This window comes from Pavona decussata, unplaced genomic scaffold (assembly GCF_977016875.1).
Source record: "Pavona decussata unplaced genomic scaffold, jaPavDecu1.1 SCAFFOLD_281, whole genome shotgun sequence".
In the NCBI taxonomy this organism is placed as follows: domain Eukaryota; kingdom Metazoa; phylum Cnidaria; class Anthozoa; order Scleractinia; family Agariciidae; genus Pavona; species Pavona decussata.
This window is the reverse complement of record NW_028145682.1, coordinates 55,874-83,625: the sequence shown is the minus strand read 5'-3', so window position 1 is coordinate 83,625 and position 27,752 is coordinate 55,874. Positions and strand designations below refer to the sequence as shown.

The window sequence follows — 27,752 nt, the reverse complement described above, 5'->3', positions numbered from 1 at the left end:
CTGATAGTCATACACCAAGCTGGTAAACTGCATCATTCTCGGGTGTAGGCCTTCGAACAAATTGACTATCTCGTCAAAATTGACAGGCATATCATATTTGATATGCATTAGAACCAGGGCAGACATTCTACTCTCTCGCATGGTACACCTCATGTAATTGTTCAACCTCCTCATTAAGTGCTTTTTCTTCCGCCATTACTGATCTGTAAAGGGGGTTCGTTCGAACCCCTCGAACCCCCCCTCCTACGCGCCTGGATATTATAGTACTGCTATTAAAAATGACAGTTACAAGCTTTTCTGAAGATGGCTTACGGCTCAGATTTACCGTCAACTGAAGTCACCAACAACAGTTCTATTATTAAAACTAATCTGGATGTTCACACTAGGCATACTACTGAGTCTACTGATACTCCTGGGTTCAAATAATTTACTAATCAACAGTCTTTATAAAAGTGAGTACTATTAAAAAGAACATTAAACAATCTATTGATATAGTTCAGAGTACAACCACTTTGTAGAAAACTACTCCCCCAAGGATGATTCAATAGTGAGACTGATACGTTTTTATATTAATTTGAACTTGTACAAACATAGGTGTCTACCTCAGTTTATATTCATTATTGCTTTTCCAACAGATATGCTTCATTTCCTCAGTTGTTGTTAATATAAAATGCAGATTTCGACCTCAGTATGTAAAACAAATTAAAAGTGGTTAGGAAAATCGCATTAAATAAAATTGAAATAATATTCAATTTCTTCATCTGTTTCTGTGTTGAAACACTTTCAATTTCCCCTACAAGCCAATTATTTCTGGTGACCCCCCCCTCTTTCACTCATTTTTTTTTGGTAGCCCCCCCCTTTAGTGCCATTTTTTTTCTCGTGGCCCCCCCCTAAATCCCACCAGCCCCCCCATGCTCATAAAAAATGAACGGTCCCTAACCCTTTAGAAGATTTCATATATTAAAAAAAAAAAAAGAAAAGAAAAGAAAAAGCTAGGGCATTTATTAGTAAAAAGCAATTTTAATCCATCAACATCCAAAATGCGAGCTGTTTGCAATTAAGCGATGCGTTTATTCGGGTAACGTCATCCACCAGTTTCATCAATGCTTTTCTGTCGATCGTACTTTTATTTTCCACCTCAGAAAATGTTCTTCTCAATTCCAGCAATAAGAAGTCTCTTCTTCGCTAGAATTGTCTTTATCTCTCTAAATTGTTTTAAACTCCCTGGAAACGCTTCAGGTGGATAGACCAAATAACCACAAGCAAGACACAAACAGTCGTCATGCAAACCTTAATTATTATAATTTTTATAATTTTTACCACAAATAGAAAGCGTTTTTTGACTGAGGAGACTGAGAAAATTTCCTGGCTTAGGTATGTCCTTCATGAAACCTTGCATTCGAGCAGTAATTTCGTACAGACAAGAAAGTCTCGTAATTGCCGAAAATGCATTTAAACGTGTTCTGTGCTTTGCCAATCAATCCTTTTCCTGTGACGTTCTTATTACTCCTGTTAGTTTTCTTCGTTACTTCCTTCACCAAATCAGCTGTCATCACATTTTTAAGCCATGCAGTCACTTCTAGACTTTGATAGTAGTTATGAAAATCTCCTTTTCTTTATCTCTCTCTCTCTCTCTCCCCCTTTTTTTTTTTTTTTTTTTTACTTTTAATTCGGTCGCTTTTGTTCTCTACCACTGACCTCAATATTCTCTAAAACTCATTCACTAGTCGCGATCATTCATTATTATCGGATCATTCACTAGTCAGATCTCGCTTTCTTGTCAGTATTAATGTCCCAGTTCCATTTTACTATTCCTCGTTTCCCATTCTATGCTTTGGAACGTTTTGCAGGTGCTGCACTTGAAGACGTCATTTTGTGGAGAAACAAATGGTGGCACGGATAAACGTTGTCAGTTTACTGAAACCGTTAATGAAATTTTCAACGAGGCGAAAACTTATCATATTATTGCAGTTGATTTATAGAGCATCAGTTTTTACCTCATTATATAAAAATATAAAAAAACGGTTATCATCATTTCCTTGAAATAGGTTGAGATGAGGAAAAGAGTATATTTAAGAAAAACTCTGAGCATCATCGTTCAATACCTGCTTATCATTTATCATTTAAATTACATACCACTGTCTGAATCATCGCTGCTGTCACTCCTGGAATCGCTATCCCCTTTTCCGTTCTCTGTATCAGCATCTTCGTCTCTAACAATCAGTTCTTGTTCTTCTGGTTCACTTTCTTTCTGAGTGCATCTACCATGTTTACAAAGCGTGTATTATCAAAGAAAGAGAAAAATCTGTTGTTGTTATTCTTTATTTGTTTTCCCTAACAATTGGTTATAGAGCATCGGAACTAGTAATCAGAAGGTCATACATTCGTTCGTAGGTACCTAGCACTCGGAAAAATATTTTCCGATTGCGCCTGTGTCAAGGTGCATCTAGTAATTTACAGCATAAAGCATAATCGCCGTTTAATTTAAGTTCCTCTTAAGGGTTTATACTGTCAGTAGGGGCTGAGGGACTTTTCTAGAGCACTAATGTTCAGTTTTCTTGCAATAGATGTCATTATAACATACGACTGAAGTTAAATATGAATTAGCTAATAATTAATTTCCCAAAAATCAAATTACGCAACTGAGGTGAACTTATGTCATAGCGCTTCTTTGCGAGATATCTCAACATGACAGAAACTGGGTTAATTGTCGCGTAAGCTTTACTTACTTGGATGTTAACATTTCTTCCCGAGATTGACCTGGCGAAAAAAATGATATAAAAGCACTTTGAATTTTTTTTTTTTTTTTTTTTTTTGTGATTATACGTTTGCTTTTATCCTGCAGTTCGTAATAATCGGGGCTGTTAGACATTGTAATCTTATAAAAACGCGCTATTCGGTTGGCAATTTCGAGTTCAGTGGTTATACGGAAGTGGACTAATTTGGAATTAATCAAAGGACAATGAATGAGAATGGCTAGAAACTAAATTCAGTATGGGAGGGAATCAAACTCCTTTACCATGCAGGAGACCGTGGACTTTAAAAGAAAAATCAAGGAGGCCATCCATATCAGACACCAGCGTCCCACTCTAAATAGAGATGGAGTACGAGTTACCCGCAATATTTAATCACATGTATTATTAAAAACTGGATCATTGTATAATGCAATTCGAGGAATTTGATTGGCTGAGCGGCCATGGTATATGAGCCATTATACCATGGCCAAGAAATGGCGGCCATTAAATTGTCTGCTGGTTCTTCTCTCACAGCGAAATCAGTTAGATCTAGCAATATTTCTTGATTGTTTTTAATAAAACAATTGTTCCACTTGCGCTTGTTGGATATGAGATGATTATAGCCAACTCGGCGCTACGCGCCTCGTTGGCTATCTATCATCTCATCTCGTGGAATAATTGTTAAGAGCGCCTGTCTGTAAAAATCAGACAAATTTTAAATTTCGTGGCAAGGGTGGAAAATTCGATTTCTTTCATATTTTAATGTCAGATAGGCTAGGATATAACTAAAATCACTGTATAGTTTTTTCGGTGAAATATCCTTTTATTTCAAAGAAAAATGCAAATAACGAAAATCCGTTAAAATCGTCATTTGAGGCGCTAAATTATTACACGGGTTTGAGAGCCTCGCGTACGAGAACAAATCATTTTACCGCTTTTAAAACACTAAAATCTTTTTTATCAATCTTTAAATATCCGTTTGAAATGATTTTGGGAAATATTGCATCGTTCTGTGTATGCGAAATAATTTAATTTCGAAGGCATACAATTCACTGCAGTAAAAGTACGTCGTGAATAAAATTAATTTTCACCATGTGCGAAACCTTCAAATCGATTAAGCTTCTGGTGGTTGAATGTTAGAAGGATGGTCTATACATTCCTGTAAAAATTTCTTTGGGCAAATGATGAAGAGCGACGTGAGAGCTTTTCAAAGTCCGTACGAAATGCAAATATTTGACCCCCCGCGGTAAACTTTGAAGTCGCGGGTCAGACATAATTTTTAGTCCGTGTTCATGTCTTGACCCATATTATGTTAAAGTAAGCACATAGAAAAACATTTCGAAATGTTCTAACCTTATAATATGCTTAAAGACAGGACCAATTGCCATTTTAGCACGATTCTCTGGTCGTTCGTCGCATAAGTTTGAGCCGGCTGTTTGTATTAAACGTCCGATGTAGTCGCCACGCAAACTCGTGGAATACAAATCTTTGATCAACTTTCGGTGCACTTCATCAAGACTGCATCTTCTTCGAGGGCTTAGTCATTTGTGAGTTTTGCTTGGTTTACAGTGCACAAAAACATTACATCTGATCGCTGCTAGAATGACAAAAAATGTCGGCGCTTTCAGTCTATCTTTATCTATCTTGCATTGCAGGGAGTTGTTTGTTCGTCACGCAATACAATGTCCTGGATATTTTAGGGGTGTGGAGGAGGGTGAAAATGTGAATTGCTTGATAACTGAACATGAGGATGCTCAAGGCAACAACAACAACTAAAAAAGTGATACCTTTCGTTATGTTATTTTTCCCTTGCTAAAATCCGGATAATTTATGTATTCGCGAACTCATTTGCGCGCACAGGCATGGTTGTTGGGAGCGTTGCCGTTGCGAGGGTGGGGAGGGGGGGAATAAGATTTTACTAAACAGTATCAGTATTTACTGATGAAGATCACTACACATCCTTTAGCTAGTTCTTTACATCTTTAAATGCAATAGATCCTAGTATGAAACCAAAAATATCCCTCATTGCAGGCATCTAGTTGTCCTACTATGTCATGGGCATGGGCGAGGACTAAAATGCTTGAAGGCTGCACTCGGTACTAGTCCTGGAACTAGTACATACGCTAGGTTCTGAAACACAGAACTGCAAAATTCAAAAAAAAAAAAAAAACGATTTATTTAATGAATTTCGTCTTTCCTTGCTTGCTTCATCTTTGGTAAGCCCCAATATTAATTTATCACTGGTTGCAGGCTAGCACTATTCTTAGACAGTGTTAGATATAGCAGCTTTTCGGGCCTTATTTTTCTTATACTCCTCTTAGTTATGCTAATCCGTTCACCAAAACTTGAAAAAAAATTACCTCAACTAAACAGCTTGCGCAACTTCTATAACAGCTTGTAAGTGGTAGGTTAATAGACTGGACATAACTCCGATCGCTGCAGGTGAGTGTGCTGTCCTTGACAGGTAGATAGGGCTAGTAACAGGTTATGGCGGTCTGTTGACATAACTCAAGCGAGGAGCAGAATCGGCTCCCCTATATATTGACTAATAAATGCAGTCTGAAATGTGAAGAGTGCTCTTTTTCCAATCTGATAGGCGACACTTAGGGCCTAGTTAATGCCGTATTACTTACGGACCAGAGGAGGGGTGGGGTGGGGAAGGGCATGGGAGGAGATTGGTATAAAACCAGCCTGTAATAACCTATCTCCCTTCGAGTTACTGTTATACCTTCACTTTCCTTGCCTAATTCATAAACCAATCATCATGCCACATGATGGTTTCGGCCTCAAATTTGATACGCTCTCCTCCCCTCCATTTATCTAATTTTGAAAACAAGTAAGCACCCCACACCGTCTCCCCCATCCCTCACAAAAAAAAAATGTTCCAATCCTTCCAATAACCGGTTTTTATGTGGTGCTGGCGTGGGGTGGGGCTTATTTACCGAGGAATGAAAAATTGGGTGATTCAATGTGCTCCTAGGATAACTCAGGAAAACAAACGAACGGCAATATTTTTCGCAGGGGCGCGTTCTTTCATTGCTGTTTATCAACTATTTATACGGGCAATGCGCTATTCGGAGTCATCTGCGTGAAGAAAAAAAAAGACTTTTCTCTTCGCTTTTTTGGTTTCATACTAGGATCTACTGTATTAAAAAAATGAAAGAACTAGCTTAACGATGTAGTTATCTCCATCGGTAAGTACTGATACTATTTTCGTAAAATGTAATATCCACCCTCCCTCCCCCCCCCCCCCCCCCTCCCCGAACGCTCCTAACAAGCCAGCCCGCGCGCACAAACGAATTCGTGAATGAATAAAAATTATCTGGATTTTAGCAAGGAAAAAGAACGTAACTAAAGGTATTTCGATCTTAATTGTTGTTGTTGCCGTGGGTATACCTGTTCAGTAATCAAGCATTTTCGCATTTTTCACCCTCCTCCACCCCCCTAAAGTGGCCATGAATGGTATTGCGTGACGAACAAACGGCTCCCTGCAATGCAAGATAGACTGAACATCCTGAAAGAGCCGACATTTTTTGTCATTCTAGCAGCGATCAGATGTTATATTTTCGTACACTGTAAACCAAGCAATACTTCACAAATGACTTAGCCATTAAAAAAGATGCAGTCTTGTTGAAATGCGCCGAAAGTTGATCAAAGATTTGTATTCGACCAGTTTGCTTGGTGTACATCGGACGTTTATACAAACAGCCGGCTCAAACTTGTGCGACGAACGACCAGAGAATCGTGCTAAAATGGCATTTGGACCTGTCTTTAAGCATATTATAAGGTTAGAACATTTCGAAATGTTTTTCTATGTGCTTACTTTAACATAATATGGGTCAAGACATGAACACGGACTAAAAATTATGTCTGACCCGCGACTTCAAGGGGTCAAATATTTGCATTTTGTACGGACTTTGAAAAGCTCTCACGTCGCTCTTCATCATTTGCCCAAAGAAATTTTTACAGGAATGTATAGACCATCCTTCTAACATTCAACCACCAGAAGCTTAATCGATTTGAAGGTTTCGCACATGGTGAAAATTAATTTTATTCACGACGTACTTTTACTGCAGTGAATTGTATGCCTTCGAAATTAAATTATTTCGCATACACAGAACGACGCAATATTTCCCAAAATCATTTCAAACGGATATTTAAAGATTGTAAAAAAAGATTTTAGTGTTTTAAAAGCGGTAAAATGATTTGTTCTCGCACGCGAGGCTCTCAAACCCGTGTAATAATTTAGCGCCTCAAATGACGATTTTAACGGATTTTCGTTATTTGCATTTTTCTTTGAAATAAAAGGATATTTCACCGAAAAAACTATACAGTGATTTTAGTTATATCCTAGCCTATCTGACATTAAAATATGAAAGAAATCGAATTTTCCACCCTTGCCGCGATATGTTTGATTTTTACGGACAGGCGCTCTTAATTATCACATCAGCAAATGATCACTAGTTGTTTATCTTTAAAGTTTTTCTATTTTTCTTCCTGTCGTTCGTTCATTGATTGCCTTTTTATCATTTCTTTACGTACTTACCCTCATGATGGTCTTGGTCAACGTCTTCTATTTGTACAGCCACAGGCCGTTCACTGTTTTCTGAGGCTGTGAGCCTACAAATTGGCAGATATCAAAAACAAATTATATTTAACCAGGGCTTCTTCGTGTAACGGTATACCTGGGTGGGTATAAGGACAGTTGTATACTCCATGTCTAGTTTTCAGAGCAGTAATAGTACAGGACAAATCGTAAATTATAGGGATTATGTGGCAGAAAATTATTTTTAAAATCACTGTTTCCTCACAGGATCACAAAATTTTATAATGGCATCATATATAAAGAAGGTCATAATCCCTTAATCGCTTAGAAACTACCGTTGCTTGTATTCTAGTATGTTGGGGGTTAACCGGATTGCTAAAAATTGCGGAAACTTTCAACTATCAGCTGAGAAATGGCAGTTTTTCAACTGGTTACAGAGAAACGTTAAGAAGGCTATGAATGAGATATCTAAACTTTGCCGACCTAGCAAAGTCAGTAGTAAATTTTACTTGCAAATAGCTTGCCAATGGTTCTGTAGTTAATACCAGAAGAATAAGTTGCTAGCGAACGTTTTTTCGGAAATCCTCGGAAGATACTTGACACTGTTGGGCTAATTAGATGGTCACCGTTGAGAAGATACAGTGTATTAAACAGAAAAAACACCTGGCAAGTAAAAGTTAACTAAAATTCATCATAACTAGCATTGATAGCTGAGAAATGGCCGAAACTTTAGCTGATAGCCGAGAATCCAACATTGCCTCTTGCGAGTGTTTGTTTGTTTGTTTTTGCTTTTTTTTTTTTTTTTTTTTTATCTGTACTCACCCTGAATCTCGTCGTCTTGATTCTTCGTCTGCTACCTCAGACAATTCTATCAAAAATAAATAAATAATGAAAATAAATAAATAAGTAAATAAAAGAAAAACAATCAAATTAGTTATGGCTCAGTAACTGTATATTGAATGACAGCGAAAGCTTTTTAGCCGTAAATCGAACAACGGAAGTCTTGGAACCTGGCATCACCGAGCGGAAACATTGCAAAGGCCCTTTCATTCATTCCTCAATTCGTTCGTTCTTATTAATAATATTGTCCATTTTCTAGCTCGTTCTGACTTGTGAATTCTTTTCTTCCTTTCGTGCATTCATTGGGCATTCGTCATCGACTCTAAAGTTCATTTACTTACCAATTTCTTCATCTCCAACAGCCAAGACTGTTTCATATTTTGTGTCCTCTGCCATAACGTCGCTGGAAACAGAATAAGTACATAGTTAATGAGAAACCAGTACCTTAAATTGAAAATTCCTTCAGTAGCTAAATGAGAAGCACATTTATGTCGTCCATTTCGGCCAGGTTGGTGAATATTGATACCTAATGAAACAGGAGATTATGATCGTACGTGGTTTTGACCTTTGGAAAATATTTCCGGACAGTCCCATGCGTTAATGATAGATGTATCACTTAAACTAACCACGGCTTAGAGAAACGGCGAGCGTGAGCAGAGTTTGAGTTGCAAAATGCAGCATAATTATTATATTAGGCTATGCGGAAATCTTCCCCAGCACAGTAGTTGGGATTATCCATGCACCTTTACAAGAAAACATTGAGACAAAATATTAAAACGCAAAGACGTATACCCATACCCATATACCCGTATACCCATTTTGTTCTGACCATCAACATTTTGCTATCTTCTGTGAAAGTTTATTTAATGGGAAGGAAATATATGCTTCTCGATAGATTGGAGCTTTATGATAGTTCAGTTGAAAAGTAAAATCAGTAACGTAATAATGAAATGTTTCAAGCTATCGTCGAGTTGTTCTTACTTCAAACCTGCTTTAGTGAACTATTTATTTGGCTAGAATTCTGTTGTAAAACTTAAGTCGAGTTTAAGCACCGTCACTTTTGTTGGCATGCTCCTTTTTTACTCTTCTTTCGCTCTTGGTCCAGAAATGTAAACTTACTTCTGACTAAAAGAAACGCCCATGCGAAGAGACCACTTGGATACTTTTTCAGGCAATTGCTGCGTGCAATGTGAAATTTTCTGGACCTATAATACACATGATCTGTGTACTTCCGTCAAACCAAATTTTTAGAGGCTCCATTCGGGAAATTCTTTTTGCAAAAGTTAAATCCTCGACCGGGTTCCTGCTTCGTCAGGGCGTCCAAACTAGTGGCAACCGAAGAATCGGTCAAAAACTGAAGGAAATTCGTTGATCATCATTCAGGAAAAGTGATGATGTACCCAGCATGGCATCTCCGATGCATTTTCGTGGCATCGCGCCTGAAGCCCGACCTTTTACAATGACATGCGTTTTTTTCAATGCAGGATTTTTAGAATTTGTACGTGTTAAGCTAAGTTTCTGTCGTAAACTTAGGGTTCGAATTAAACTCCATCCAACGAAGAACGATGAAAATAAAGAGTAGATTGTGCTGTCGCCGGTTTCCAAAACACAAGAGCAAATCAGAAAAGCTTGTTCCAACGACAGGAAAACAAACATTTCAATGAAACGTGATATGCGTTTTGCAAATCAGCACGTAAGCTTATTTCAGGTACAAGAAAACCTGCCTTGACTTATTTACCTTTAAAACATAGTCAAGAAATGCTTTGAGCATCCCACTATAAACGTTAACTCACAGTAAACGATTTTGCTTATTTGTAAATTCACAGACCAGTTGCTTCAAGTTAAATTAAAAGTTATGCAAATTTGAGGTAAGAAGCCAAACAGTATATTCTCCACCTTTTCCATGACATAACTTCGAATTTTGATTCGACTTCTATTTAAACAGGATAGACTCTAAAAAACTTTCACTCATTCGTGCTTTTTTAGTAGCATCGCTTACATATGTTACTGACCCATATAAAACCGGCGCTGCGCGAAATCTGCCTTCGAGATCGTCTGTAATTTATACCAAAATTTTCGAGGACGCGCTACGCGAACTAAGTGGCACGCAAAACGAGACGCGACTGGTACTTTACGGTATCGTAGTAAACGTTGATTCTTCATTTTTCTTAAGTGTTATTGACTCGTGGATAACTAGCGTTCAACGTTTTTTTTTTTTTATGAGTTCAAACTCTAACAAAGTTCAATGCCTATTCTGTTGCGTAATCACAACCCCCTGTAGTACCATCTAGTGCCAATTATATATGATCTTTTTCATGCATTCTGATTATATTGTTTGATTTCTCCTGTATCTGTTTCTTTCCTCTTCTTTCCTGCTAAACAGTATGTGCAAACAATGAAGGCACCTACCTTATTCCAAATAAGTCACGACCACAGACCAAAAAAATATTGTTCTTTCCTATGACTGCGTTGCATGAATTCACCTTCTCTTTGCCTTTAGGTTTCGTGTTTCGTCCACATGTAGTCACATGCAATCAAAGATTGCCTATGTTTTCTTAAAAACATTCAAAAATAAAAAAAATAAAACATGTTAAATATAGGAAGGTAAGACAACTTACAAATCGCAACTGGTCCAGTCAGGTGCTATCAAGCAAAGAAAGGAAATGTAGCGTTTTTGCTCTGACCCAGAATGGCTCAAGAAGTTTCTTTGTAATGGATATAATACTTGGGTAATTATTCATACGTCAAGTCAACAGGAACAAATTTTAAACACTCGGATATGCCTTAATGTCAGTCACTGAATAATACATCATTGTCAATAAACTTATTATCACCAAGAAGTATACTTCGCACGTTCTCTGCTCTCTGACCTTGACCAGTTCAATAATTATAGTGTGTTGCATGACGACAATGATGATGATAATAACACTCAGGGCAAATGAACCAGTTCTTCAATTTATGCATGATTTCGTGCAATACTATTGTTAAAATGCAATTTCTATTTTATCCGAGCAGCCAATTTTATTAAATGCAAATTCTGTTCATCAGCAGCTACGCATTAATTCAAATTGAAAAGGTTTCTATGTAATTAAACCCATAAGAGAAACTTTGGCCAGTTATTGTGTTTCTCTCTCTCCGTAAAAGAACAGAACCGACGGTCGTGCGAGAGAAATACGTATGCCATTGAAACCATGAATGTATGAATGAAATCAATGTATGTATATAACCCACGGACAAATGACACATAAGTGACTACTGTCAAATTTCAAAATAATTAACTTTTCAAAAGCATTTTGCAGTCGCATAAACAAACTGAATTCGCTAATGTTTATGGATAGTAAGGGTGAGCGTGACTTAAGCCACTCGAAGCATTATGCCCTCAATCGACAATCTTTTGAAATTTTCGAATATACTGGATATTTCAAGGTAGCAAAGACGAACTTATAGCAAAGAAGAAAATTCTTTCACCCCGTGAACGGACGTTGTTATTGATCAATTAGTTCCTTTAAACGCGGTTTCGAACATTTAAAGGAAAAAGGAAAGAACATTAAGAGTCAAGATCACCATGATAATCTGTTAGACAACGTGATTTCAGAATTTTTGTGAGTTGTTATTTTTGCGATACAGAGGGCATAATTATTACTTTTTGTCGGATTTAATGATTCGTACGATTAAGAAGGTTATTCGTCTTGGGTTCAATTACTTTAAAATGACTTTTGCATCATTGAACTCTAAGAACAACATTGAAAACGAATTCAGCTGCATTTAAGTGCATTAAAGTGTATCAAACAGGACAATAAACTAGTAAGATGTATTGATTCGGAATTTATAATAACTTTACTGGAGTAACTATACTTATAAAAATCTGTTTTACGATTGTTTATTTGTTAACTCAAGTCTCAGTTTAGCCGCGAAAAATTGTCGTGTACACATGGCACGATTAAGCGCCACCTTTTTACCAGGACAAACATAAAATGCAAAGTAGATCACGCTTTCCTTGCCCCCCGCTTAGAACATCCTTAACCAATCAGTTTACACCACATTTAAGAACAATATTAGCATCGCCTAGGAGGACGTGAACTTGAACGACAGAAAGTCCCAGGAAACAACATCTTATAAACAAATTCAAACAAAAAATTACTTGAGTTTGAGTAGCGTTTAAGAAAGAAGCTTTTGTAATTTCCTAACTGACCCATATTTTCACTCGTACGTCAAGAAACAGCCGCAATTTTAACGACAAAACTATGGCAGTCCATAACAAATCAATTACGTTAATTCACTTATTTATTCGTTACTGTTGATTTTCTTAGTAGTGAACCAATTCTAAGTGGGCCATTTGCCGATGCAGAAATTTAAGTTTTTTTTTTTTTTTTTAATTTGTGCAAATGAGTTTATTCTTCTTCACCGACGCGAAAATTGTAAACAATGGGTATCATTTGCATTACTTTTGTGTGACAATACATTTTCTACGATGTTAGGGGAATATTGGCCTCCTCGACTGTACTTAAGATCTTCCGTTGTATTATCGTTGATGACAAAGTCCATGTTTGAAGGAACGAACATGTATAAGTGTTGCAGTTTCACTTTGACTTGAAAGGACAATAGGCGTCATCATTAACTTACGGCTGAACAAAATAATAACCCTGTCAAAACAGCCGACTTTCGCGACAAAGACACCCGACATTAGAAATTGCTTGTTTGCTTTACTGTTGTTTGTGAGTAATAAGGCTGAACGGAGCTAAAGCTATAAGCACTAAATTGTAAATAATACGCTGTCAGTTAACAACAGTTTTGACATTTTAGAAATTGACAAGGGCTGCAAACAGGAAGTTGTGGCTGAAAAAAGGAAGTTATAGATTGATATCAACCAAACGTCAGGTCACCGATACTATATTCGTTTATTAATTATTATGGAAGTTGATAGGTGCCATCTGAGTTATTGAAAATCCAGCGCCTGAGTTGTAAAAATCCGACATCCGAGTTGGTAAAATCCGACATCCAAATGTTAAAATCCGACACATCCGAGTTGCTGAAATCCGACATCCGAGTTGTAGAAATCCGACATTCGGGTTGTTAAAATCTGACATCCAAGTTGTTACTTTGCTCAGAGCTAGCATGCTAGGTTGACAGACCTGCGCTACTCTCGCTGTGTGTCCATTATGTTGATAAAAGCCTTTATAGTCTTGCTTTAACAAGCGCTAGCAAATTGTTTTTCATTTTCTATAAGGTTCTTTATATATCTCTCTCACGGTAGTGGCTGTTTTTGTATTAAATGCCATTTAATTGTCACCATGTGTCCATTAGAATGTTTTTCAAAGATGGCAGTGATGGTTTGAATTGTGTCGTAAGGGGTAGAATTTTCTTGTACACTTTCTAGTTGTAACCGAAACTATACGAAATTGGTCGATCGTTATTCAGAGGAAAAGTGATGTTGTACCCCGCGTGGCACCTCAGATGAATTTTCCTGATCTCGCGTGTGAAACACGACCTTTAACAATGACATGCGTTGTTTCCTTCAACATGCTGGATTTTCAGAATTTACACGTGAAGTTAAGTTTCTGTGGTAAATTTAGTGTTTGAATTGAACTTCATCCAACGAAGAACGATGAAAGCAAAGAGTAGGTCGTTCTGTCGCCGGTTTCCAAGACACAAGAGCTGACCAATCAGAAAAACTTGTTCCAAGGACTAGAAAACAAACATTTCAATGAAACGCGATATGCACTTTGTAGATCAGCACGCAAGCTGATTTCAGGTACAAAACATTCCGCCTTGACTTATTTTCCCTTAAAATAATGGTCAAGAAATACTTTGGACAGTCCATTTCTCACTCACAGTAAACGTTTTTGCTTATTCGTAAATTCACACACCAGTTGCTTCAATTTTAATTAAAAGTTATGCAAATTTGAGGTAAGAAGCCGAACATTATATTCTCCACCTTCTCCATGATATAACTTCGAATTTTAATTTGACTTCCATTCAGACAGGATAGACTCTAAAACATTCTCAGTCATTGTTGCTTTTCTAGAAGCTTCACTTCCTTATATAACTGACTCATGTAAAACTGGCGTTGCACGAAATCTGCCTTCGTGATCGTCCGTAATTCATGCCAAGATTTTCGAGGACCCGCTGTGGATCCTAGTAGGACGCAAAACAAGACCTGACTGGTAACTTACGGTATCATAATAAAAGTTGACTCTACATTTTTCTGAAGTATTATTGACGGGTGGATAACTAGAGTATCTAACAAAGTTCAATGGCTATTCTGTTGCGTAAGTACTACCATGCAGTACCAACTTGGGCCGATTATGACCGTTCCATACATTCTCATTGTATTTTTGAATTTCCTTTATATCTTTTTCTTCCCTTTTCTTTGCCTGCTAAACAGTATGTGGAAACAATGAAGGAACCTGCCTTATTCAAAATAATTCGCGACCACCAACCGAAAAAAATATTGTTCTTTCGGAGTTTCCTCCTATGACTGCGTAGCATCAGTTCACGTGAAGTCTTCTCTTTGCCTATCTTTCTTAAAAAAAAAAATTCAAAGAGACAGATGATGTTAAATGTAGGAAGGTAAAACAACTCACCAATCACGACTGGTCCAGTCAGATGCTATCAAGCAAAGAAAGGAAATGTAGCGTTTTTGCTCTGACCCGGAATGGCTTAAGAAGTTTCTTTGTAATGGATACAATACTTAGGTAATTAGTTTTACGTCATGTCAACAGGAACACTTTTTAAAAACTCGGATATGCGTTTGTAAGTCACTGAATAATCATCATTGTCAATAAACTTATTATCGCCAAGAGTTGTACTTCGCACGTTCTCTTCTCATTGACCTTGGGCAATTCAATAATAAGTGAATGTTGCATGACGACACCGATGAGGATGATAATAGCACTCAGGGCAAAACAACCTGTTCTTCTATTTATTCATGAATTTGTGCACTGCCATTTTTAGAATGCAATTTCTATTTCTCCAAGCAGTCATTTTTGTTTAACGCAAAGTCTATTAATCCATTGCTCCAGCGACGCATTAACTCAAATTGAAAAGGTTTCTATGTAATTCAACAGATAACAAAAACTTTGGCCAGTTATTTTGTTTGTTTCTCTCCATAACAGAACCGACGGTCGTGCGAGAGAAATACGCATGCCATTAAACCCATGAATGTATGTATGTAACCAATGTACGTGTACTGAACCAAGGGACACATGACACATAAGTGACAACTGTCAACTTTAAAAATAATAAACTTTTCAAAAGCATTTTGCAGTCGTATAAACAAATTGAATTCGCTAATGTTTATGAATAGTTAGGGTGAGCATGACTTAAGCCACTGTAAGCATTATTCCCTCATTCGACAATCTTTTGAAATTTTCCAACATACCGGATATTCCAAAGTAGCAAAGAGGAACTTGTAGCAAAGAAGAAAATTATTTCACGCCGTGGACGAGAAAAAGCTTGAGAACATTAAAGGCCAAGAGCACCATGATAATTTGTTAGGACAACGTGATTCTAGAATTTTTATGAGTTGTTATTTTTGCGATACAGAAAGCAAAATTATTACTGACTTTTAGTTGGGTTTAATGATTCGTACGATTAAGAAGGTCATTCGTCTTGGGTTTTATTACTATAAAATGACTGTCGATTGTTAAACTCTTAGAAAAACATTGAAACGAACTTAGCTGCATTTAAGTGCATTAAAGTGTCTCAAAGATGTATTGATTCGGAATTTATAATAACTATACTGCAGTAACTGTATTTAGAAATATCTGTTTTACTGTTTTTTATTTGTTATTTTGTCTCAGTTAAGTTGTGAAAAATGTCATGCGTATATTACACGATTAAGCGTCACCTTTGTACCAGGACAAACATAAAATGCAAAGTAAATCACGCTTTCCTTGCCCCTCTTAGAACTTCCTTAACCAACCAGTTTACACCAATCTCGAGAACAACTATTAGCATTGCCTAGGAGGACGTGACATTGAACGACAGGAAGCCCCAAGAAACAACTTTAGCGCGCAAAACATCGTATAGACAAATCCAACAAACAACAACAAAAAAACTTGAGTTTGAATAGCGTCTAAGAAAGAACGCTTTTGTAATTCTCTCCCTGACCCACATTTCAACTTATCCGTCAAGAAACCACCGCATTCTTAACGAAAAAACTATGGCACCTGACTTGTCTGAACCAGAATAGCTAAAGAATTTTCTTTGTAATAGATACAATAATTAGGTAAATATTTTTAAGTCACGTCAACAGGAAGAAATTTTCAACACTCTGATACGTCTTCGGTCAGTCACTGAATAAGACCTCATTGTCAATAAACATATTATCGCGATCGAATAGTTATACTTCGCACGTTCTCTGCTCTCTGGCCTTGGCCAGTTCAACAATAAGTGTATGTTGCATAACGACAATGATGATGATAATAACACTCAACGTAAAACAACCAGTTCTTCTATTTATTCATGAATTTGTGCACTGCCATTTTTAGAATGCAATTTCTTTTTTTCCAAGCAGCCATTTTTATTAAATAGAAAGTCTATTCATCCACTGTCCGGTGATGCATTAACTCAAATTGAACAGGTGTCTATCTAATTCAACACATATCAAAAACTTTAGCCAATTATTGTAGGTTTTATCTTTTTACGTTACCGAGAGCCGAAGATCGTGCAAGAGAAGTACGATTGCCATTAAACGCCATGAACTGGTATGTATGTATGTAACAAAAACATCTTTATAAGCAATGGGCAAATGCCGCATATATGACAATTGTCAAATTTTAAAATAATAAACTTTTAAAAATGATTTTGCAGTGGAATAAACAAACTGAATTCGCTAATGTTTATTAATAATTAGGATGAGCATGACTTAAGCCACTGTTAGCATTATGCCCGCAATCGATAATCTTTTGACATTTTTGAATATACCGGATATTCCAAGATAGGAAAGAGGAAGTAGCGAAAAAGAAAATTATTCCACCGTGGACCTGGGAACGTTCTAATTGATCAATTAGATCCTTTGAACATTTCGGAGATGTTAAGGTAAAAAAACGCTTTAAAGGTGAAAAGCACCTTAATCATTTGTGAGGTTTGTTTGTTTGTTTATTTTTTTTTTTTTTTCGATACAGAAATTACTTTTTGTTGGTCACCCCTCTTGGGTTTTTCAGAAATACTCTATACGTAAAATTACTGTTGCATTGTCAACCCAGGCCAACATCTCAAATGACACTACAGTGTTTACGATTTCAATACGTCTGTGAATAAACTTTTCATGAAGAAACAACTCGAATTGCTGCATGGGCAAATGGTCGACTAAGAACTAGTTGACTGCTGAGAAAATCAAAAACAGCGAATAAGTATAGATTGAAATAATGGCCTTACGGTTTTGACTTGTTATGGTATGCCATAGTTTTTTCGTTAAAATTGCGGGTGTTTCCTGACGGATGAATTTAAATGTAGGTCATGTAGGACATTACGAAAGCTTTATTTCTTAGACGCTACCCAAAAATAGTTTTTTTTTTTTTGTTTGGATTTGTCTATACGACGTTTTGCGTACTAAGGTTTTTTCCTGCGACTTCTTGTCGTTCAAGTTCACGTCCTCCTAGGGGGTTCCTAATATTGTTCTTGAGAGTGGTTTGAATGGATTGGTTTAGGATGTTCTAAGGGCAAGGAAAGCATGAGTTACTGCACGTTTTATGTGCTTGTAAAATCCTTCTATATGCGCATGACAATTTGTTTGAAGTATTATAGTTACTCCAGTTTAGTTATTATAATTTCCGAATCAATACATTTAACAAGTTACAATTTTTTTGCTACAGTTTAATGCACTTAAATGCAGCTGAGTTCGTTTTCAATGTTGTCCTTAGCGTTTTATAAGTTCTTCCACTGTATCATCGTTGATGGCGTAGTCCGTGCTTGAAGGAACAAACATGTGTACGCATTGCAGGTTGACTTAAAAGGACTATTGACGTCATCAGTAACTTACTAAACAAAATAATAATCCTGTCAAAACCGTCTTTAATGACATAAACACCCGAAATGCAGTCGAAATTAATCGTTTGCTTTACTGCTGTTCAGTTATGAGTAATAAGGCTGAACGGAGCTAAGCACTAAATTGTAAATAATATTCTGTCAGTTGACAACAGTTTTGACTATTAAGGAATTGACAAAGACCGGAGACAGGAAGTTGTGGTTTAAAATGTTAAAAAGCTGCCAAAAGGAGGTTGTGGATTGAAAACAACCTAACTTTATGTCAAGGATACTTTATTCGTTTATTAACTACATTTTTTTCTTTTGGTTGACCTCTTGCAGAATATTTTAACGGGCGTGTAATGCAAGCCAAAAGCGAAGGCTATTCCTTGCTCTTTTAGTCTGGGGGTTACATAGGATGACAATTTTGATCAGAATTTCACAAAATTAAGGATTCATGTGGTAAAGGTAATGAAATTTCAAAATATGTAAAGTTCTGTTGGGGCTAATGAGTGAAATATGGTGGTAATTGTTCAAAATAGTGCATAGGAGGCATACAATCACGCAATGAAGTAAATTTGTGACCTCCAGCAGTTCCTTCAGGTATAATACGTGAACCCCAACAACCACCGTCCCTGACTAAATATTCCCTTGCCCTACCCCGTGAAACGTATAATCAACACTTCGTGTATTGATGACCAAACTGTACTTATATACTACTTTCTATTACTGCACTTTTGCCTTTCAATATGCAAAGGAAAAGCAAATGTGATATTTGGAGTTGTGTTGCCCAATGTTCGGTTTTTGTAGGGATTTGTTCTTATAACCTTTACAATATAATTTCTGAAAAGCGCGCTGAACGTCGCTAACGCCGATCACTGAAAATAATTTAACATGTTTAATTGACAACGGGGACTTTAAATTAAAATTTTTTTCCGCAGCTCAACGAGAAGCCAAGACATCTGTCTTCTATTTCGGCCAGGTGAATTAATATTGATACCTAATGAAATAGCGGATCCTGGTCTTACGGAGTTTTAACCGTTGGGAAAGATTTCCGCACAGCACCATGCATTAGTTATACATGCACCGCTGTCACTGAGCATCTTCCAAAAACAGCAATAAGTGAATAGATTTTCAGTTGCAAAGTGCATGTAGAATTATTGTATTGGGTTATGCGGAAATCTTCCCCACTGAGCACAGTTAAGATTATAAACATACGACATTTACAAAATACCTTCAAATATGACATGTTTAACGCAAATAAATACACCTGTAGGTTTTGTTCTGCATGACTTGGATAGCATTTTACCATCAGCTGTGAAAGTTTATAAATAAGGCTTATTAATAGTAAAAATCAAAAGTTTCAAGCTATCATCCTGTAATTTGCTGTTGCTTCAAACCTGCTGTTCTGAACTATTTTTCACCCTACTGTAAAATTTAGATCGAGTTCAGCATTGCCCCTTCTGTTGGTGTGTTCTTTTACTCTTCGTTCACTGTTCAGCCAGAAATTTTACCTTATTTCAGCTTAAAAGAAAAACACCCGTGCGAAGCAGTCACATGGACGTGATTGGAATAGTTTTAAAGGAACATGAATGACGTGATTGAATTTGACATGGAAACCAAAGATGTGTTTCACTTCATAACTTAGAGTACATGCATCATATGGAAAATTCCTCTACTTAAAACACAAAACTTATTAAGAAAAAGAACCCTGAAAATTTCAGATCAATCGGATAAATTGTTCTCAAGATATCTTTTCTTGAAGACAAAATTATTGCGTAATGAGAAAATTGACTTTAAACTTAAAGATAGCAATTAAAGTTGATTTATTAAAAATTGTAACCATTATAGTGGCCCTTATGTCCATATTTTGACCACAGGAGTGTCTGAAAGCAATTTAAAATCCCCCTGCTTCATATGTCACTCCTTCTGCTTCTCGAAGGGCTTCTTCTCGACGAACCCGCAAAATTTGCTCGCCTTGACGGCCTTTCTTTTCCTTCTGCGTGGCCTGCAAATTAGACTTTTTCAATCTTTTACTGTCTTTTGCATGTGCTGCCTCTCTTGTGCATACTCGGCACCAGGAATAGCTAGCCTCTCCATAACTTTTAGTCTACTGGAAGCTCCACCATGGTAGTGGCAGACAGCTGAAGCCGCAGCACACCGAACTACTTTAACACCATGCTGCTTATGTTTGGGACACCGTACTCACACCATGGAGTTGACACATTCATTGGAATTTTGTGTTGTTCCCAAAACACACCTCTCAAGCAATTTAGGGTCACTTAAAGTCATAAAAGTTGGTTTCAGGACTTCAAAAAAGACCTCAGGCAAACAGTTACTGTCATAATGTGTTGAAGTTCCTGTTGCTTCATCTTGCTGCCATTTACACCACGACGATTCGCCAAGGGGACAATATCGATGCTGCTTTGCCGGGTCGTTGGACTTAACATTGTGATGGAGAATTGCAATTGTTTTTTTTTTTTTTTTTTTTCCATTACATAGACAGCAACCTCCACCTTTCTCCTTGTTGGATTTGACTTCCTGATGCTCTTTTGCCTTATTGCAAGTCCATAATCCTTCTGAAGCTTCTTAATTTTGGGGTCCGACAGTCTTCCAGCACCGCCAATAGGCCGACCATCAGCAAGTTTCCCTTTAGTTCTTGACTTCAGGCTAAACAGATGTTTCCCCATTCTCTTTTAGACATGTCCAACACAGTCTAATTTCTCCACTTTGATCTCACCATAAATATTTTCCACAGAATTGAACGCCTTGCTATCACCATCACTCACCATCCACTTGTACCTTAGGTTGTGACGCTCCACTGACCTATTCCACAAGACAACAGCTCCTTCAAACTCCATTGCTGTTGAGCTACCAGCAAAGTTAATATCACACTCATGTTCCAATAGCCACTCCTCAAATTCTTCATCACTCAAACCCTTTCCTTTCTTTAGAGCACATTTCTGGCATGCTTTGGACAGGACATGGTAATCTAACTCCTAACCGGTGTCCACTGAAATGACGAAAACCACTCCAGTTAATGAGGTAAACCCTCGTTTGGCCCAAGTACCATCAAAACTGACAGCAGCATCAAGAGTATCATCCTTGTCTTTTTCAGGGTTTTCTTCTAAAATGTGCTGTCGAAGTCTCTCTCCAGCTCTTCTCATATCCTCCCTTGCTTCATCCTCAAGAGCTTCCAGGATGTTGTCCACTTAATTGTAGTATGCAGGCTTAGAAAGGTAGGGCATATTCATAATACTGCAAAATGCCGCAAGGCCTTCATAGCCACTGCCACTCTCTACTGCATGGTAGACTGCTCGGCGGTTAATGTCATACCATTTCCCATGCTGCGTCACACTATACGATGTTGGGAGTGCGCTGGACTCCTGACAGGAACTGCACTTAAGGTTAAGCTCTGACATCAGCCCTGCTCTTGTGCTTTTGTCTTCTTCAAGAGTTAGGTCACCTAGGAAGACAAATTAAGTGCAAATCGTCAGATAAATCAGGTAATATTATTGTCAATTAAGAACTCATGTCATAATTATACATTATGTGACTTTTTCCCATTGTTGTTTATATACACAAATTTACCTAACAAAATTCTCTTATTTGATCCAAGATTTAATAGATAATTCCATGTAATTCAGAAGAAAACAGCTATCTCTAGAGCTAAGGGTTAATATGATATGGAAAATAAGTTAAATGAATACGGAGAACGATAATGCTTTCAAAAAATGTCTCACCTTCCTCACACACCTGTGCAGTCGTAAAATGATTGTCTTGCGCAAATGGCAGGATTAAGCGCCTTTTTTTGTACCGAGACAAACATAAAAAGCAAAGAAGATCACGCTTGTTTTGCTGAAGGACTTTGCCCCAATAGAACATCCTTAACCAATCAGGTTAAACCACTCTCAAGAACAATGTTAGCAAAGCCTAGGAGGACGTGAACTTGAACGACAGGAAGTCCCAACGTTAGCCCGCAGAACATGGTATAAACAAAGGAAAACAACTAAGTGAGTTTAAGTACGAACTAAGAAAAAAGCGTTCGTAATTTCCTACCTGACCACATTTCAACTCATCCGTCAAGAAACACCCGAAATTTTAACGACAAAACTATGGCAGACCATAACAAATCAAAACCGTAATGCCATTATTTCAATTACTTATTCGCTGCTTTTGATTTTCTTAGCAGTCAGCCAGTTCTAAGTCGACCATTTGCTCATGCATCAATTCTAGTTGTTTCTTTTCTTTCAATAAATGTTCCTTGAAATTAGGGAGATATTGGCCTCCTTGGCTGTACTTAAGTTCATCCATTTGCCCATTAACCGTTAATTGACGGCATAGCTCGTGCTTAAAAGAAGGAACATGTATACACATGCATAAGCATTGTATAATTGTATAAAAAACGTCTGTAACTTGAAAGAGGTATTGATTCGGAAAATATAATTATATATGTTGGAGTAATAAACTTTTTTGTTTCCGAAATATCGATCTGTATCACGGTTTCTTATTTCTTGTCTATAAAGTCTCTGTTAAGTCAGGGGAAAATTGTCATGCGCATATCGCAGGATCAAGCGCCACCTTTGTACAAGGACAAACATCAAATGCAAAGTAGATCACTCTTTTCTCGCCCTTAGACATCCTTAACCAATAAATTTACACCATTCTCAAGAACAATATTAGCAAAGCCTAGGAGGACGTGAACTTGAACGACAGGAAGTCCCAAGACAGAACTTTAGTGCCGCGCAAAACGTTGTATCAACAAAGGAAAACAACTTGAGTTTGAGCAACATCTAAGAAAGAAAGCTTTAGTAATTTCCTGCCTTATCCAAATTTTATCTCATCCGTCAAGAAACATCAGCAATTTAAACGATAAAACTAAAGCGGTCCATAACAAATAAAGTGAGTGAGTGAGTGAGTGAGTGAGTGAGTGAGTGAGTGAGTGAGTGAGTGAGTGAGTGAGTGAGTGAGTGAGTGAGTGAGTGAGTGAGTGAGTGAGTGAGTGAGTGAGTCAGTGAGTCAGTGAGTGAGTGAGTGAGTGAGTGAGTGAGTCAGTGAGTCAGTGAATCAGTGAGTGCTGGTAAGAAGGAGAATTGAAGGAAGGAAGGGAAAATATCAACAAGCGAACATCTACTATTGCATTTCTATCATTTAAACCCTATCTAGACCAGGTCTTCTGGGCCAAATTGGGGGCCTGATTGACAGACCATATTACCCTTCAGGATCGTCGATAATGCATGTTACGATGCACTCAGGCTTTTTTCAGACGACTAGCCAAACACTTTTATAGATAGCTTTAAATCATTCCTTCCTCCTTTTCCCATCATCCAACGTCTGGACGCCTGATCGCAGGCTTATCTTGAGAACTATTTCGCGTATATCCGGGATCAGTCGTCACAATTCCTGCATACTACTTCTTTAATGAAATAACATATGTTGAAAACATTTGCAAAAATAACCCGAAAAATAGAGTGGGTAAAGTAGAAAACTAGGCGAAATATTCAGGAGACTTTGTCCTTTATAACAAGGTATATGAGGTTAAATTAAAAAAACACGAACTTCTTTAGCGCAGTTATTAAAACAAACTCTCTGAACTACCCTGTACACTTCAAGGAACCAACACAGCGCTGGTATTTAAGAGTGGCTGCTCCTAAATAAAAACTGTAAAGTAAAATTATCGAAAACTGAGGTACCAGGAAAACGTTTGTGCCGTTAAATATTACCTTTTTTTCGCCGCTATTTTTAGCGCTCTGCAAAGGTGGTTTTTAAGTGCCCGCTAGAATCACAAAATGAATAGATTTGAAAATGTTTAGTAGTTGATAATAAACAAGAATAGTTGTTCATAGTCTGTGTTAAGTTTGATTTCAACTGAAGTTATTTTAAGCATTTGGCAGTGCTTCATTCGCGCACTATTTTCAATTTTTTGCGAATCTCTCAAAATTAAAAAGTCGCTGGAACTTTTAAATATGATTTTTGAAAATAGTTCAATAAAGGGTATATTTGGACCGAATATGAGCGATTCGCCAAATTGGTGGTTGACGGCGAATTCTCGATCCTTACAGGCAGCCGCTCTTAAGAACCTCATTGCAAAGCGGGATTCAGGGTTTTGATGCTTTACAAAATAAATGTTTATAAGGTTAGGTCACATTCAGATCTCCAAGAACTCACGATCCAATGGCACACCATTGTAGCAAAAGCGAAATTTACGCTACATCAAGATGATTTCGCATCCCTTTCATTTTCTTTAGGCAAGTGAACCGTCAGAGTTTTCAAAAAGTTTAAGGGAGGGTTTCTCCTAAAAGAAAATTAAAGAAAATCAAAGAAAAACTCCTATACTTCGTGGACTATACTTTTAATGCTGAGTGAACTGGCAACGGGTAATTTTGAGTAGGTAAGATAGCTCCATCCTGCCCACTTCGGTAGCCAATCAAAGGGCGGGGTTTGCTTCATCTTGCCCTCCCACGAAGCCAACCATATAATATGAATACATACACAATGGGCAGGATACAGGAACCCCTTTTTGAATTAATTTACAAGCCGAATTTCTGGTTTAGGTGATTGAAATCTCTTAAGTTTTTTAGTCGCCTCCGCTAAAAGTTTATCGATCTTAATATTGGGGGATGATCAAATTACAACATGAGTCATTGTGATTCTCATTTTTCAGGCGGATCACGCTCTCTTCTCAGCTATTTTGAATTATTAAAGTTTGAATCACGGAAAATCAACCATTGTGGACAATTTGTTCATTATCTACACCCGCGACGAAAGTTTGGATACAGAATTGCAGATTTTTTGCGTCTCCGAAAATCGTACGAGTCAATAATGTATTCAATAACGTACACCTAAGGCTCTCAATAATAATTATGACAGTACAATACATAAATTTACTGCATGTGCTGTATTATCCGCTGTAATCAGTAAATCACCTGTCAAAGACCTTTCTTTGAGAAAGCGACCTCTCAAACGTAACTTTTATGAGTTTTTGAACAGCAGAAGGCAATAAAATGTCAAGATTTCATTCAAACATGTTATTCCTAATACGATGAAGACAGGATTTATTGGATAAATTTATTCCAAAGATGACATGAAAATGACGTGAATATTTTTATTGTCGGGATCAGTCGCCAGACTTCGTGTATACTCTTTATATAAATACACGCAAGGCATGAAAGACCCACTGTATAACCATAGTTACTACTTTCTTCAAGAAATTCATCAGGCTAGATAACTGAACAGTCGATTTAAATGTTCTTACGACATAGCCAGTCTTATATTAAAGTCTTATTTATGCTGACAGTTTCGATGACTGTCAGCCATCTTTATCAAAACTTGAAAAGCATGGAAAGTGTCAGAAGCCTTAAATAGGCTTTTGAAGGTGTTGATTATTGCGATAAATGCGCAAAGTCACTCATTAGACGCCCGCTCCCCACCTGGTTTGGGGGTGGAGATCACTTGTGTCCATATAGGAGAAAGCTGATAGGCTCCCTCGTCCCTGTTCATAGTAGGAGTGTTCGATCTAATACATATTGCTCTCTTTAATCCATCGCTTAAACTTGTCGCCGTGCTGCTTAACTATTTCACTAGCCTTCCAATTCATTATATATTGATGTATTTGTCTATAATTCAAGTATATTACTCATTTAAATGTGTGATTTACCCTGTGTGAATTTCAATTACTAACTTTTCTTTACCTAACCTTCCTTCAAACCATAATCACTGTTTTACTTGTTCCTTTCAGATGTGTCCGAAGAAAAATATTGACTGCCAGTGCTCAAAAATGCAGGCGGTGACATCTGGTCTTGAATCTAAACTTGCAGCTCTTGAGGAGAAACTGGATGCCGTGCTAAGAAAGTCAGGCGAAAAGAAAAACGAAGAAGGAATGAGCGCAAAATCAAACGAAAAGGTGAAGGTGTACATGAAAAGGAAAGACTCTTCTTCTTACTGAAAAAAGTACTGTGATGTTACATAATGTTCTCTGGTAAAATCCTGAGAAATTTTTAAGTTCTACATTTTTTTCTTGTGTAACGGAGTCATTTTTAATGCTAAAGTTTTAGATATTAACAAGCTCGCGATGTTGCGATGTAATGCAGGCAAAACAAACAGGCAGCCAACGGTTTATTTCGGTGAATGTCTGTTCACAAGGCCTTAAGGACGGTGCCTACTAGTACAGAAGTATTTGTGAGCAGTTTATGGCTATGCATCCGGGAAGAACAAACTGTATTAGTTTCCCCAAATATGCCTTTCAAAGGCCACGAAACGATCTCTAGAACACAGGAGCCAACGTATTACGTATTTTTCTTAAACTTTTCTCGTTGAATTCTCCTGAAATAAGTTGACATGAAAGGATATGTAACACGACAGCTAGTCAGTGGATGTCAGTAATGATACCACTACTTGAAACAGTTAAGAAACGATCGCAAAATTAACAACTATTACTATTGCATTAAGCGTTTGTTGGAGGAGGAAGGCGTTTCAAAATTTCAAAGTGCCCGCGCTAGTTAAGTTTGGGTATCCAAAACTTTTTAAGTAATAAGCCAAGCACCGCCAAACTTTATGATGGTTCTTCGTAAAATGCATTTGCAGCAATTTGGTAGGGCATTTCATTGTTTACGTGGCATGTCTCCATGGCAAGGAGATTTCAACGGTCATGGTTTGTGAAATTCAAACGGTTTCCTGAGGTTTTGGAAAAATCGACAGAACAAAAATGGCAGGTCCAAGATGGCGACTGTCCCTGTCTGAGTCACGAGGCTACGTATATTATGAATTTAATGAATGAATTTACTTCCTAAACCCGTAAATTTGCATTTGTTGCTTTAGTGACGAGGTTTGAATTAATGTGATAAGCATAAGCATTTTAGTATAATGCTTATTTAAGTAACTTAATAATGGGGTGAAATGGCGCTGATATGCATCGTTTGATTTTGCCTTGAAAAAGTATCTCAATAACCAGGTCAAAATATTTCTGTTTGTTCTAATTGATTACGAAGATAAAAGCTTAATTAAAAAATAGTTTACGTTTGTAAACTACACCAGTAATTATCGTTGGGCGTATGGAATACACCGCAATTAATTTAATGTAAACGAAGTGCGTTATTTTGACTTTATAGCTTAAATAAAGTGCTTCCCGTGGCTTTGCCGCCGCTCGAGTCTGGATTAGAATTAAAATCAGATTCTTATGATACCTTCGTGATACAGCATTTTACTGTTTTGGGTGGTTCGAATCTATTTCTTAGCATTTACAGCATGTGTAGGCCTCTATGCACTCTGGTGGTTTTAATGGCAATCTGGTTCTCATGACAACTATACAAAAGTCGTGTATAAATAGCTTAAATGATACGTCTACTTAAACTGTGGAAATCGTTTTGTAATTCCAATTCTCCATTATGAAACTTATCAAAAACTGGCTAAAAGTAAAAAATCTCAAGGGAATGCAGCAGCCGCTCGTAAATCAATTATTCACTACATACAAGTGTTCGGTTATATCAACAGTGTTGATAACGCAAAGAGGTTCGAGTGCTGACGTTTTTTGTGTTAGCCCTTCCTCAGATATAGGGCCCTTCGCTCTGACAACATAAACGTGCGAAATGTGAGCACTCGAACCTCTTTACGGTGGCCAAATCACAGCTAACGCGGATAATTTAGCAAAAATAAAAATAAACAAC

General features: G+C 37.3%; 1 protein-coding gene and 1 pseudogene across 5 annotated transcripts in view; both read right to left on the bottom strand.

Annotated features, from left to right (window-relative positions):
- Positions 1–26,257, bottom strand: part of LOC146455207 (uncharacterized) — a 56,081-nt gene extending 29,824 nt beyond the window's left edge. For 2 of the 5 annotated variants that reach the window (XM_085094511.1, XM_085094512.1), the window contains exons 1-6: positions 25,816–26,257; positions 8,463–8,524; positions 8,104–8,149; positions 7,282–7,355; positions 2,730–2,760; positions 2,137–2,261 (exon numbers count right to left, since the gene is read on the bottom strand). In XM_085094511.1, coding sequence (XP_084950637.1) covers positions 2,137–2,261; positions 2,730–2,760; positions 7,282–7,355; positions 8,104–8,149; positions 8,463–8,524; positions 25,816–25,883 — 406 coding nt within the window. In that variant the 5' untranslated portion in view covers positions 25,884–26,257. Of the gene's footprint in view, positions 1–2,136; positions 2,262–2,729; positions 2,761–7,281; positions 7,356–8,103; positions 8,150–8,462; positions 8,525–10,739; positions 10,914–14,705; positions 14,776–25,815 lie in introns of those variants that run through there. The other 3 variants (XM_085094513.1, XM_085094515.1, XM_085094514.1) reach the window with 3 other exon arrangements.
- On the bottom strand, positions 19,808–21,569 carry LOC146455208 (uncharacterized; annotated as a pseudogene).
- Positions 26,258–27,752: the final 1,495 nt, after the last annotated feature.